The sequence below is a fragment of the Leucopleurus acutus genome, assembly GCF_964270905.1.
Source record: "Leucopleurus acutus genome assembly, chromosome: 4".
NCBI classification, from domain to species: Eukaryota; Metazoa; Chordata; class Mammalia; order Artiodactyla; family Delphinidae; genus Leucopleurus; species Leucopleurus acutus.
This window is the reverse complement of record NC_139146.1, coordinates 4,707,326-4,720,692: the sequence shown is the minus strand read 5'-3', so window position 1 is coordinate 4,720,692 and position 13,367 is coordinate 4,707,326. Positions and strand designations below refer to the sequence as shown.

The 13,367-nt window shown below is 35.7% G+C and overlaps 1 protein-coding gene across 2 annotated transcripts in view; it reads left to right on the top strand.

The window, feature by feature from the left end:
* Positions 1-13,367, top strand: part of NAA15 (N-alpha-acetyltransferase 15, NatA auxiliary subunit) — a 76,144-nt gene that overhangs the window by 40,325 nt on the left and 22,452 nt on the right. For both annotated transcript variants that reach the window (XM_082838033.1, XM_082838032.1), the window contains exons 8-14: positions 819-914; positions 1,072-1,178; positions 3,194-3,266; positions 5,916-6,085; positions 7,593-7,745; positions 8,301-8,429; positions 9,539-9,752. In XM_082838033.1, coding sequence (XP_082694159.1) covers positions 819-914; positions 1,072-1,178; positions 3,194-3,266; positions 5,916-6,085; positions 7,593-7,745; positions 8,301-8,429; positions 9,539-9,752 — 942 coding nt within the window. The remainder of the gene's footprint in view (positions 1-818; positions 915-1,071; positions 1,179-3,193; positions 3,267-5,915; positions 6,086-7,592; positions 7,746-8,300; positions 8,430-9,538; positions 9,753-13,367) is intronic.

Below are 13,367 nucleotides of genomic sequence, written 5' to 3'. Positions count from 1 at the left end.
TGTCATCTACAAAAAGGCAGAGTCTTTAGCCAGGATGATCTAATTTGAAGCGAAGTTTCCCACAAGACTGATAGTGAACTATTCCTGGTACATTGATAAATGTGAAAGAAACCTTGTACAAAGAATGTCATCCTCTGTAGTAACACCAGCATTGGAAAGGTAATCATCAGTGCCAGCCAAAGGGAGAGTAGAGATCATAGAGAAGCCTAAGGTGAAAAGAGGCAATGAAATATGCACAGTTAAGAGAAAGTGCCTGTTAGGAATCTGGGAAATGAAAAACATACTTCTTGATGTGACATGAAAATCTTAATAGATTAAATATAAGGGGCCACAGCTGAGGAAAATTAGTGACGTGGAAGATTGAACAAGGAAAGTTCTTACCTGAGAGTAAAAGAAAATATAAAAGAAATATGGAGAAATGGAAGATAGAGGATAAATCCACAAGCTCCAAGATAAATCAAAGGAGAGGAGTTAGAGGAGAGGCTGAAAAGAATACTGGAGAAGCCGTAGGTGGAAACTTAATAACCGAGCCTTTCTTGGAACTACAGTAGAGCAGGCAGATTTTGAAAGGCCACCTAAAGCAGAGCAGGATAAGGAAAATTATGTATTTTATATGATTGTAGATTGAAATATGAAAATATTAGAAGTATTCTAAAATGATTGTTAATATATTTAGGTGGTTAGATTATGAATAATTTTTCCCATGTTCAAATTTTCTGTTTAATATGGTAATTTTTATATATTTTCAGAAATTTGTAATTTTCTAGAAAAATATGTTTTAATTACATATGAAAAATAATTTTTGTTTTGATTTGCAGCTAATATGTTAGAACGACTAAAAATTTATGAGGAGGCCTGGACTAAGTATCCCAGGGGATTGGTGCCAAGAAGACTGCCGTTAAACTTTTTATCTGGTAAGTGAGAATAATTGTGAAGGAATGAAAATGGTGTGATGATATACAGTATCTTTCCTTGGTTTTAAATATATGAGTATGCATGTTAAGGTTTTAATGTATGCATTTTTAGAGTTGTCTGGGTACATGTAAGTCAACAGGATTTTTTTCTTCCAAGGTGAGAAGTTTAAAGAATGTTTGGATAAGTTCCTAAGAATGAACTTCAGCAAGGGTTGTCCACCAGTCTTCAATACTTTGAGGTCTCTATACAAAGATAAAGAAAAGGTAAAGCAAAATACAATGGTTTGGTTTGGTTTTGTGTTTTGACTATCATTTCTTTGCTCAGTATTTGGAATAATTGGTTCTTGGCTACCTGTGCACATAGTATACGCAGTGTGAATCTGCTAACAGTCTTCCTAGCTTGCAGTTTAAATGCTTCTGTGCCTCATTTCCTTTTCATCCTCTGCTCTCTAGCTGAATAAATTACTGCTTATTTGTTCTGTCTTTTGTTTCTGATATGTACTTTTTAATGAGTCGGTACAGGGATGAAAAGTTGGTAAGGTAGTGATTTCTTCAATATTTTCTCTAATTCCTGCTCATGGGGAAACCCAGAAGCAATTTTTTTTTTTTTTTGAACTAAGTTGAAGCTTAGTAATATTTCTTCTTTTTATTTGGTAGAAAAAAAATTCTGTCAGAAGAGTTTGTTTGCTGTCCCAGTAAGTCAGCTTACTCTTTCAGCTACGTATTACAACATTCAAAACGCTGGTTAAAGGGTGTTTTAATCTTTTTTCTTTGGCCGCACTGCATGGCGTGGGATATCTTGGTTCCCCAACCAGGGATCGAACCCATGCCCCCTGCAGTGGAAGCATGGATTCTTATCCACTGGACCACCAGGGAAGTCCCAAGGGTGTTTTAATCCTGGTTTAGATTATTTTGTTTATAAGTACAGTGGCATCAGACATGTTGGCTGGGTTTAAAAAAAAACACCTTAAAGGTGGGAAAGATTAAATGTGCTAAACATTTAAACCTAAAATATATAAAGGGCACTTACTCTGACAGTCTTTTGTTGAAAGGTCCAAGATATGGGCTTTATTGATGACTGTTTCACCTTTTTTCCCCCTTGATTAAATCACATTGATAGAATATGGTATTTTACTTCTAGTTTTGGTACAGTGAGAACGTGATGCTTGTGAAGCAATCTTGATTGTAGAATCATACATATTGTTACGAGTTTTCCCTTTATGGTTATCTTTTTAAACCTAAATTGGTAAAAATTGTCTAATTTGTCTGTGAGTCTTTCCATGGTATTTGACTTAATAGAAGCAGTTCTTTCTTTTTGTTCTCATTTCTTAAGTTTACATAATATTGAATTAATTTCTGCAGTGATGATAATGAATGCAACTAATTCAAACAGGTTTGGGAAAACAAACCTCTTAGTAAGCATGTAGCTCACCTTGTGGGAGAAGAACATGGGCGCAGCAGAATAAGCTAGCTGTGGCCATTCAGTCCTCACAATTTTCTGAGGTGATGGAGAGAGCTGGTGTTAACCTGTTGAGTCAGTTAAGTTGAGGTCATTTAAGAGAGCTTCTGTAGTAACAAATTCATTATAGATGGATTAAGCAAAGAAGGGAATTAATAAATTAAAAGTATTCACAGATCTCTTACGAAGCCAGGAGTAAGTAGTACAGTCATGACTCAGGAGAGACCAGAACTGGGACAGCCACTCACTCTCCTGGATCTCAGAAACCCACCTACGGTGCCATGCTTCTCTGTTACTGATGCTTTCCCCACGGTGATGAAATCGAGAGTGGATGCTGTCATATGCTTGTGGAATTTCTCTTTTTACACAGTATTTAATTCTTGATTCCTAAAGTGCAAATGTTAACTGTGTTATTTATGTGAATTGAGGTAACAATGAACCAAGATAAAAATCATCCCTAACACTACCTCTTTCTGTCCAGCCTTTTCCTGATTTCTAGTTCAGCTTGATGCTTTATTTTATAGCAGGGAAAGGAGTTGCCAGTAAGTTTTTTGGAAAGTTTTGCCTTAAAACACACCTTCATAAATGTATGGTTTTAAATTTTTATCCATAGGTTAAGAGATTTATAAAAAGGTGTGTGTGTGTGTATGAGAGGGAGAGAGAGAGAGAGAGAGAGAGAGAGAGAGAGAGAGAGAGAGGTGGAGGGGGGAATCGGAATGTTTATTTAGCCCTCTAGTAGTAAATAACACATTTTGCACAAGCATAGTAACTATATATTTATTTATTTTTATTAAAGTGTGCTTGTGTGTTTGTACTCCAGGTGGCAATCATAGAAGAATTAGTAGTAGGTTATGAAACATCTCTAAAAAGCTGCCGGTTATTTAACCCCAGTGGTAAGTGCTCAAGTTTTATGTTTTAAAAAAATCTTGAAAATCTTAATATGTTGCGAAATTCTTGATCAGAAGGTCAGTATTGTTCATTATTTAGTCAGTAAGCTTAGTATATTTAAACTTTTTGTCCCTTTAAGATGAAGGTGCATTAATGTACACATTGTGTGAAATGTACATTGGTAAGAAGATAATCAGTAGCTTATTGAAGAAAATTTTATGTAAAATTTAAAACACCTGCAAAACTAGATGTAATAGTATGATGACACTCCATTTACCCGCCACTCAACTTCAGTAGTTTTTACCTCATGGCCAAACTTATTTCATCTGTATTCTTACCTACTTCCCTTACTCCCATGTTATTCTAAAACTGATCCCAAACATCACATCATTTCATCCATGAATATTTAAGTATTCTAAAGATTATAACCATAATAGCGTCACCATACTTGAACATTAATACTTTCTTAATATCAAAGAAAAAAGTCCATGCTTACATTTCCAGGTATCTTGGAAATAGCATTTTTTCTCTTTGTTTTTGAAGTTTGTTTGAATGAAGATCCAGGTGAAATCTATACTTTGAGTTTGTTTGCTATGTCTCTTAACCCTTTTTTATAAATCTGTAGGTTTTCCTTCTTTCTTCCTGCAATTTATTTATTAAAGAAGTTAGTTTTTTTCCCTTGAGTTTTTCTATAGTATGGATTTTGCTGAATATACCCATATCGTGTTGCTTAACATGTTATTTCTCTGTCCTCTGGATTTGTTACAAATTGGTAGCTGGATACACAGCTGTGCTGTCTAGTATGGTAGCCATTAGCCACATGGGGCTATTAAAATGTTTTTAATTAAATAAAAAATTTAATTAGTTGCACTAGCCACATTTCAAGCGCTGCTCAATAGCTAGTGCAAATCGAATGCCTGCCCTATTAGACAGGGCAGATCCAGAACATTTCCATCATTACAGAAACTTCTCACGGAAAGGTCTGACTGCAGGTTTGATGAGATTTGATTTGATTTTTTTTTTTTCCTTTTTGTTTTAAAGACAAAGGGATGAGCAAGATTATTTCAAGATGGTGGTGTGTTCTTTGATCAAGAGGCATGAAGTATTTGTTTCATATGTTAAGAACTGTTAAGAATTACAAGCTAGTGATATTCTACCATTCATTTTTTTATTATCTTAAAGAGATACTATCTGTCATCTGCTTATGCAGTATTTCAGTTTGTATAGAAAAAGCAAGATAAATGCTGCTTTTTCTCCCCTGCCTAGCCTACTTTTTTGTTCTTTACCAGTTTTCAAAATAATGAATTGGTTTAGTAGCATTCTTCAAAGATGGCCAATACATGTTTTAAAGGTATTATTATGAATTCATGACTTTAACCATATTTGCAGTTTCAAATGGTTTAAACCTTCACATACTAGGATAGTAGTTGATAGCTTCCTTGCAGTTTGGTATGACAAAATATTCTAGCTCACCTTGTATACTGCCCACAGCAGACGTGTAATCCGTTGTTTTTCCCAAGGAGCCCTGTTTCCTACAGTGGGAAAGCCCAGTATGGGACCTGGGGTGCTTATTGCTATTGAGTTGATCACTGTTTCTAGGTCTCAGATGAATTTAAATAGTACTTTTTAGAAGGCGTTACCATGGTTTCATCGGTTAATCATCATGATGTTCCTTTGATTATCAGCATTTTCCTACATATTTTACAAATGTGGAAGAGGTTCAATGACATGCCCAAGAATATGCAGCACTTTAGTTGCAGATCTATCAGAACGGGAGTTGGTGAGTTCCACTCCTATTGTTTGTCCACTGAGCCATCCTACTTCTACTAGGATAAAAATAAGCACTCTGTTGCTTTCTTTGAAAGCAAATAACAGTTCTTAGATTTTAGAAATTTGTATTAAAAAATCATTTTTTAATGTGTGGGTTGTATATTTAACTTGCACACTTTCTTGTGAGTATATAAAAATAAAATTATGAACTAAATTACAGAATAAGTATTTTTACTCATCTCATTTTTTGGGTATAATTTTTATTTAACCTAAATTATGCATTGTTGCATATTCAGAATAATATTAAAATATGTTAAGAATCTTATAATCACCGAAATTCAAAATAACCACATCACAAGTATATTTATGTATAGTTTGGTACATTAGCTAGAAACCCAATTGAGCAGTTATGCCTTTCTTCTTTCTTTTTCTTTTTTTACCGTCACATTAATGGAAATTTTCTCTTTATTTATTTATTTATTTTCCCTCATACATAACATCCTGATCAGTATACTCGTAGCTCTAGTACAACTTGTCGTGTCCTCTCCCCCCGAACCCTCCCCTTCCCCTCCCTCCCCTCAGTTTTCTTTTTAGGTAATTTGTTATAGCTTTGATCTCATTCATCTGCCATGTTAACTATATGAAGTTATTACTATGCAAGGCATTGTGCTAGGAGCTATAATGATACAGAGCAGAAAGCGTGGTCCCTTCCAAAGATTTTATAGGGTTAGAGCTAGTTGCCTAACTAGATGCATAAATCACATGGTTTGAGCTGCTTCCCTTGTTAATAAAGATAGAGCCACTTTGCGGTGGCTAGTCTGTTACTAATATCTCTAATGACTAAGCTTGCTTTCTTTCCTCCCCCACCCCCCCACTTTTCAAAGACGATGGGAAGGAAGAACCGCCAACCACGTTACTTTGGGTCCAGTACTACTTGGCACAGCACTACGACAGGACTGGGCAGCCGTCTGTTGCTCTGGGGTACATAAATACCGCTATTGAAAGTACACCCACGTTGATAGAACTCTTTCTTGTGAAAGCTAAAATCTATAAGGTAAAAATCTTTTCTCCTCTTTTGTTATGAGGCAGTGAAACACAAATTAAGAAAACACATGCTGTAGAGTCTGAATGCGGTAAGAGAAATGGCATATTTGATAGCTCGCAAAACATGGAACAGCAAATATAGTCCATTTCTCAGTCTGATTACTTTGAGACTTGTCATGGTCATGCTCATTTGCTCACCCATCTATATCTGTTTATGTACAAACACAAGTATACATATATACGTATGGTCATTCATATATATGGTTGTTCATACACATACCTGGTTATTTTCTTGGTTTTAAGTAGCAAGACTATAGATAATAAATAATTACATTTGCTGCGAAATGTTTGTTTCTATTAACATTTCCGTAAGATCATATATATCAGTATCTGGTAATCTTAAAACGAAACTGAAGATGTCTACTATGAATTCTACGTATTACCTCCTTTCCGTTTCAACTCCTGGGTCTTGCTTGAGAAAAATCATCTTAAAGTTGCCGCTTTACTATCTTAATACCAATATAATTTAGTAATAAAAGCTCTTGGGGAAGAGATTGTAAACCAATAATTCATTTACCAAAAAATTATGAAATTAAGTAATTTTTTTTTTGAAATTAATTAATTTATTTTTGGCTGCGTTGGGTCTTTGTTGCTGTGCGTGGGCTTTCTCTAGTTGCGCCAAGCGGGGGCTACTCTTCGTTGCGGTGCACAGGCTTCTCATTGCGGTGGTTTCTCTTGCTGTGGAGCCTGGGCTCTAGGCGCATGGGCTTCAGTAGTTGTGGCACGTGGGCTCAGTAGTTGTGGCTCACGGGCTCTAGAGCACAGGCTTGGTAGTTGTGGTGCACAGGCTTAGTTGCTCCGCAGCATGTGGGATCTTCCCAGACCAGGGCTTGAACCCGTGTCCCCTGCATTGGCAGGTGGATTCTTAACCACTGCACCATGAGGAAGTCCCCCAAGTAATGTTTTAAAAGCACTTTTTTAAAGCCAAGTAAGGCTCATTAGTTTTGTGACCTTCCCAAATGGACTAGTTAGACGAAGTAGAATGAGGATCATTGTGGAATGTCCACCAGTGGTCCTAATTGTAATGTTTCCATGGTTCTTTTGGAGTAGAAATTTGACGATCCGTTTGCCTTTTATGACCTTTACAGTAAACTTTGTTGTTCTGGCTTAAAGATTTTGATTATTATCTATTCTTTGATTCAGTGATTATTTTTGAGTATTCACTATGTGCCAGGCACTGTTGTAGTGTGTAGTCAGTGAGGTTATAACAGTAGACAAAATTTTTAAAACAAATCTTTACTATCAGAGAGCTTATATTCTGCATCGCCAGAAAGGTATCAGAACTTATATTTCTGTAGAATGTATGCATCTACGTTGATTAGGGTTGTAAGAGACAGAAGATTACTGTTTCTTCCATTTGTGTTTTAGTTATTTATGAACAGGAAACTAATTACTTGCATAGTAAAATTAGCATACTCTGACTGGTTTATTTTGCTTTTGTACCCTGTTATTATTAGCATGCTGGGAATATTAAAGAAGCTGCGAGGTGGATGGATGAGGCCCAGGCCTTGGACACAGCAGACAGATTTATCAACTCCAAGTGTGCAAAATACATGCTAAAAGCCAATCTGATAAAAGAGGCTGAAGAAATGTGCTCGAAGTTTACAAGGGTTTGTACAGCTAGTTTTCTTGCTTGTGAATAAATAGTTCATACTTGTATACCTTGTTTATTTTTCAAAATTTACATCTGATATTTTTAATATCAACACAGGATTTTAATTGAATTGCCTTATCAGAAAAAACTGAAATCAATATTAGTATAAAACATCATTTTTTAAATATGGTTGTACAGTGGGTTTTTAAACTCTGATTTATATTGATGTATGTTCAGTTGAAATTTTTAAGGGCGAAGGGAACTAATACTAATTGAACATCTGCCGTGTGTTACTGTTCTGTTTCTTATGTTACTTTCCATCCCCAATTATGTAGACCTTTTGATTAATCATTTACAAGGGTGTATGTGTATATTTTTTTAGTGGTTAGAAATACAATTCTAATTTCTTTCACATATTAACTATTCCCTCTTACCCTGAGAATGGTTTAAAAAATTAGAAAATTATTTTGAAAGAATTCAAATCAATTGACCATCTTTCCTTTTTAAATCCTATGGTGGAATAATGTATTTGATAAGAAATTGTCTTTGAGTGTGTGTGCTTTTCATATAGGAAGGAACATCAGCAGTTGAGAATTTAAATGAAATGCAATGCATGTGGTTCCAGACAGAATGTGCCCAAGCTTATAAGGCAATGAATAAATTTGGTGAAGCACTTAAGAAATGTCATGAGATTGAGAGAGTAAGTACCACATACATAAAAGTTTCTCATTTCATTTTGTTACACATTGAAAGTTTTGAGGAAATCCTATAGTTTTTTTCTCTTCTCTCACCTTATAATGTATAGTAAGTGATTTCTAAAAACCAGTGTTCATATTTTTCAAGTTTTATAATGGAAATAATATAGACTATATTAAGCAGACTTCCCCATTGTCTACTCTTCCTGCCAGAATTTATGTAAGAAACTTAAGGGAAAGTTTGTATCTTGGCTGCATTTTCATTGATTTCTGAATGTTTCTGCTTCATTAATACATACAAAGCTCATCAAACTATCCCAGAAACGTGTTTGTTGTGGGGTTGATTGGTGGTGCCTTATGCCCTGATAAATATTATTTATAAGCTTTGAAGCCTTTTCACAGTACTTCTGTAACCTATGTAATTCCTCACGTTCTGATAAATTTATTCTTTTCTTAGTCCTTTTCAATTCTGAGTCATTTCTATCACTAGTAGTTGGCTTTCATTTTTTATGATTTTCATATATAAAAATAATTTATATAATTTCATGCTTGTTCTGTTATTGAGTCGAGAACCCCAGAGCTTAGTTGAAATGTGTTAGCTTCCGGTTGCTTGACTTACTCACTGATTGATTTCTCACCCACGTACCAGCATTTCATTGCATAGGATTCAGATTTGTATTCTCAGAAAAATTACCAAATACTGCAGTATTAAAATCCTTTGCAAATTGTTCTAAAGACTGAATGTTTAACATGTAAATCTACTGTACTGCACTATTATGTATGCTAATAAATTCTGTTGGATTTGTCCTGATAGCTTTATTTAAGTATGATTAAGGAAGGAATAAATATATGTATTTTAAAGCATTGTGTTTCCTTTCATTCAACAAGTAATTCAGTGCCTAAAGTATGCCATTATACTATGCTAGGTGATGGCCAATTATATTTGCTTATTTGATATGCAAAGTATTTAAATTGAATTATTGTCATTTTTAATATTTTTAAATTTTACTGATTTTTTTTCATGCCTGAGAAACAAGTAATTCCAAGGCTTTCATTTTTGTAGTTTCTTTGCTATTGCTATACTTCACTGTAATAAAAAAGATAATTTTGTTAGCATTTTATAGAAATCACTGATGACCAGTTTGACTTTCATACATACTGTATGAGGAAGATTACCCTTAGATCATATGTGGACTTATTAAAACTAGAAGATGTACTTCGACAGCATCCATTTTACTTCAAGGCAGCAAGAATTGCTATAGAGATCTATTTGAAGCTTCATGACAACCCCCTTACAGATGAGAATAAAGAACATGAAGCTGATACAGGTATAATCAAAGAGTTCTTATTGTTTCTGTGGTGTGTATGTGTGTACTTATGTTTTTGTGTAATGTAGATTTTTCCTGAGCCTTTTTTTTTTTTTTTTTTGCTGTGTTGAGGTGCGCGGGCTTCTCATTGCAGTGGCTTCTCTTGTTGCAGAGCACAGGCTCTAGGCTCGTGGGCTTCATAGTTGTGGCTCACGAGCTCTAGAGCGCAGGCTCAGTAGTTGTGGAGCACATGTGGGATCTTAGTTGCTCCACGGCATGTGGGATCTTCCTGGACCAGAGCTCGAACCCGTGTCCCCTGCATTGGCAGGCAGATTCTTAACCACTAAGCCACCAGGGAAGTCCCTTTCCTGAGCTTTTTATTAAGCACCTTGTGGGACAATGTTATACATGCTTTAGAAAATGGTGATGACCATTTTGTGAATTTTTCTAAGCAACAAAAGAAAAATACCGTTTACGTTAGTCTTTCAAAAGTTAAGCAAGCGGGCTTCCCTGGTGGCACAGTGGTTGAGAGTCCGCCTGCCGATGCAGGAGACACGGGTTCGTGCCCCGGTCCAGGAGGATCCCACATGCCGCGGGGCGGCTGGGCCCGTGAGCCATGGCCGCTGAGCCTGCGCGTCCGGAGCCTGTGCTCCACAACGGGAGAGGCCACAACAGTGAGAGGTCTGCGTACTGCCAAAAAAAAAAAAAAATGTTAAGCAGGAATTTAATTTGTAACTGATCACTAGCTTTTAAGGAGTTGAATTTCATGAACTTTACATTTAATATCTGGTTTACCCAATACTATAAATTGTTAAGTACAATACTATTTTTATATTAGTGTTGGAACTCCACATTAGTATTGGCCGTTAGTATATCTAGTTATTTCTCCTTTTAGTAATAATTTATAATTAACCTACTAAAAGGTAAATATTGCTTGAACACTAAAACCCAGCTTAGAATTAAGCCAGTAAAATTGCTCAGTGATTTACCATTTGACCAGTTTTAACATGCCATTTTTATAGCAAGATGTCAGGATGTGTAGGGAGAAATCTTCCTTAATTATTTGGGAAAGGATCTCAGCATAAAAGTGACATAGGAATGTAGAAAGATAAAAATTAATTGTTCATCCAAATATTTTGTGACATTTTCATGGCAAAAATGTTACAGGAGTTGGGACATAAAAACTGTGTCAGATTTTTTTTCTTCAGTCCTGAGTTTATGCCTCTCCTGATGTTATGGTTGGTTACTTTCTATACTTCCTCCTTCTAAAGTCCTTTGGATCTTTCTGTTAATTTGTTATTAAATTATATTTCCTGTTGCCTAAGAACAATTTAGAACTTTCTGAGGTCACATATAGAAACCCTTGTACAGATTTCACTTGAATCTCTATCTGTCGTTGCTTCTTCAACTGGCAAGAAGATACCAGTGAGAATCTACAGGACAATTTATCATTGAAGCTGAGAGCAGTGGTCCTCTGGCTTCTTTTGTTTACCTTCCTTTTTTAAAATAAATAAACTTATTTATTTATGGCTGCGTTGGGTCTTGGTTGCTGCGCGCTGGCTTTCTCTAGTTGCGGTGAGTGGGGGCCACTCTTCCTTGCGGTGCACGGGCTTCTCATTGTGGTGGCTTCTCTTGTTGTGGAGCACAGGCGCTAGGCACATGAGCTTCAGTAGTTGTGGCACGCGGGCTCAATAGTTGTTGTGGCTTGCAGGCTCCAGAGCGCAGGCTCAGTAGTTGTGGCTCTTGGGCTTAGTTGCTCCGTGGCACGTGGGATCTTACTGGACCAGCGCTCGAACCCGTGTCCCCTGCGTTGGCAGGCGGATTCTTAACCACTGCGCCACCAGGGAAGTCCCTGTTTACCTTCCTGTTCACTCTTCCTGCCTTCCACCTGTTCTTCAAATTATGCAAATAATGTACAATTAACTCTTAACATACAAAGTTGAAACAACTTAGAAAAATAACTAGCAAATGTGAAAATCCCCTTTCCCTTTTCTCCTACCCACAGGCTGTCTTCTTTCAGAGGGCTACCCCTATGAAACGTTCAATTTCCTTTGTGCACAATTACCATTTTCAGAGCTTGATGTGCACACATGCTCTACACACACCTTTCAGGGTAGTTCTTGTGGTTGTTTGTTCGTTTTATTTTTATAGCCCATAAATGGGATGATATGATTCATAGTGTTTTGAAATTTACACTTTTTCCCCTTCATTTTATAGTATTGTTCCATGTCTGGGCACAGCTAATATCATCATCAGTCATTTTAATGGCTCTGTGGGAATCCATGTGGGTCCCCCCCAGCCCCTTACAGTGTTACAGTAAATGTCCTGTAGGTCATCATTATGCACATATTTTATTATGGATTGTTAGGAGTGCAAATTGCTAGGTCAAAGAGTATGAGAAATGTATAAAATTGCCTTCCATAAAACGTTTTTATTGCCACCAACAGTGGACTGATATTTTATTTTATTGCTAACACTGAAAATTGTCCATCCTTTACATTTTTGTTACTTTGGGAAGAACATCTAATTTATAATTCCTAGATTTTTAAGAGTGGAACACCTGCATACGTTTTCATGTGGCCTTTAGGTTTCTTATGTGAATTGCCTGTTCATATCTTTTGCCCATTTTATTTTGAAACTTCTTGGTTCGTAGGAGTTCTGTACATACTCAGGACTGTAATCCTTATTTATGTGTTGCAAATATTTTCTTCCTGTCACTTAGGTCTTATGTTTGTTTACAGTGGGTGTCTTTCTTTATGTAAAAGCTTTAATTTTTCTGAAATCAAAGTTGTGTAGTCTTTTATGGTTTCTGGGTCTTGCTTAGAAAGGCTTTTCTCCTTCAAAATGTAAAATATATTTATAAATATCTTCTATGTTTTCTTATATTATTAACTTTGTTATTTTTACATTTGGCTGTTTAATCATCTGGAGATAATTTTTATATGTGATGTGAGGTGGAGGGTAGCTTTTTTTATCCCCACATAAAAGACTGCTGACTCCTAAATAGTGCTTATTGAATAGGTTGTCCATATTCTCCACTCTTTTAAAATGCCACTTTTATCCTGAAGTAAGCTCTGAAAAAATACTTTGGTGGGTTGTGGGCATGGTGTCTTGTTCTCACATATATTAAAACAGTGTGAAGACACAGTAAAACTATGTTGTATTGACATCAGTACACGGGTTTCTCTTCTTATCCATTTTTCTCTTCTTAATCTAATACTATGTCTTTCGATTTTTCTTGGTTTTACATGTTAATTTTTGCTTATGTAAGAACTGTAGAGTTAATTGATCTTCCAGAAAGTTTCTTTTGGAGTTTTAATTTGAATTGCATTTAACATATAGATTACTGTTTGGGGATCAGGAGATCTTAAACAACATCAAGTCTTCGCATACTAGAATGCATGTATCTCCTATTTATATTTTAGTGTAATTGTTGTGTTGTAACTTTAGCAAATTTACTCTTAGCATTATCCTTACATGTCCCCCTTTCCCATTACAGTATTCCAAATGAATATTGTTATAGTTTTTGTATGTTGGTATCCTTATTGAACGTTGATACTAGGTTTAGTAGATTTTTCAGTTGATTTAAAAAATTCTTCTACGTAGGCCGTTATATTAATCTGTAATCAGTTTAAG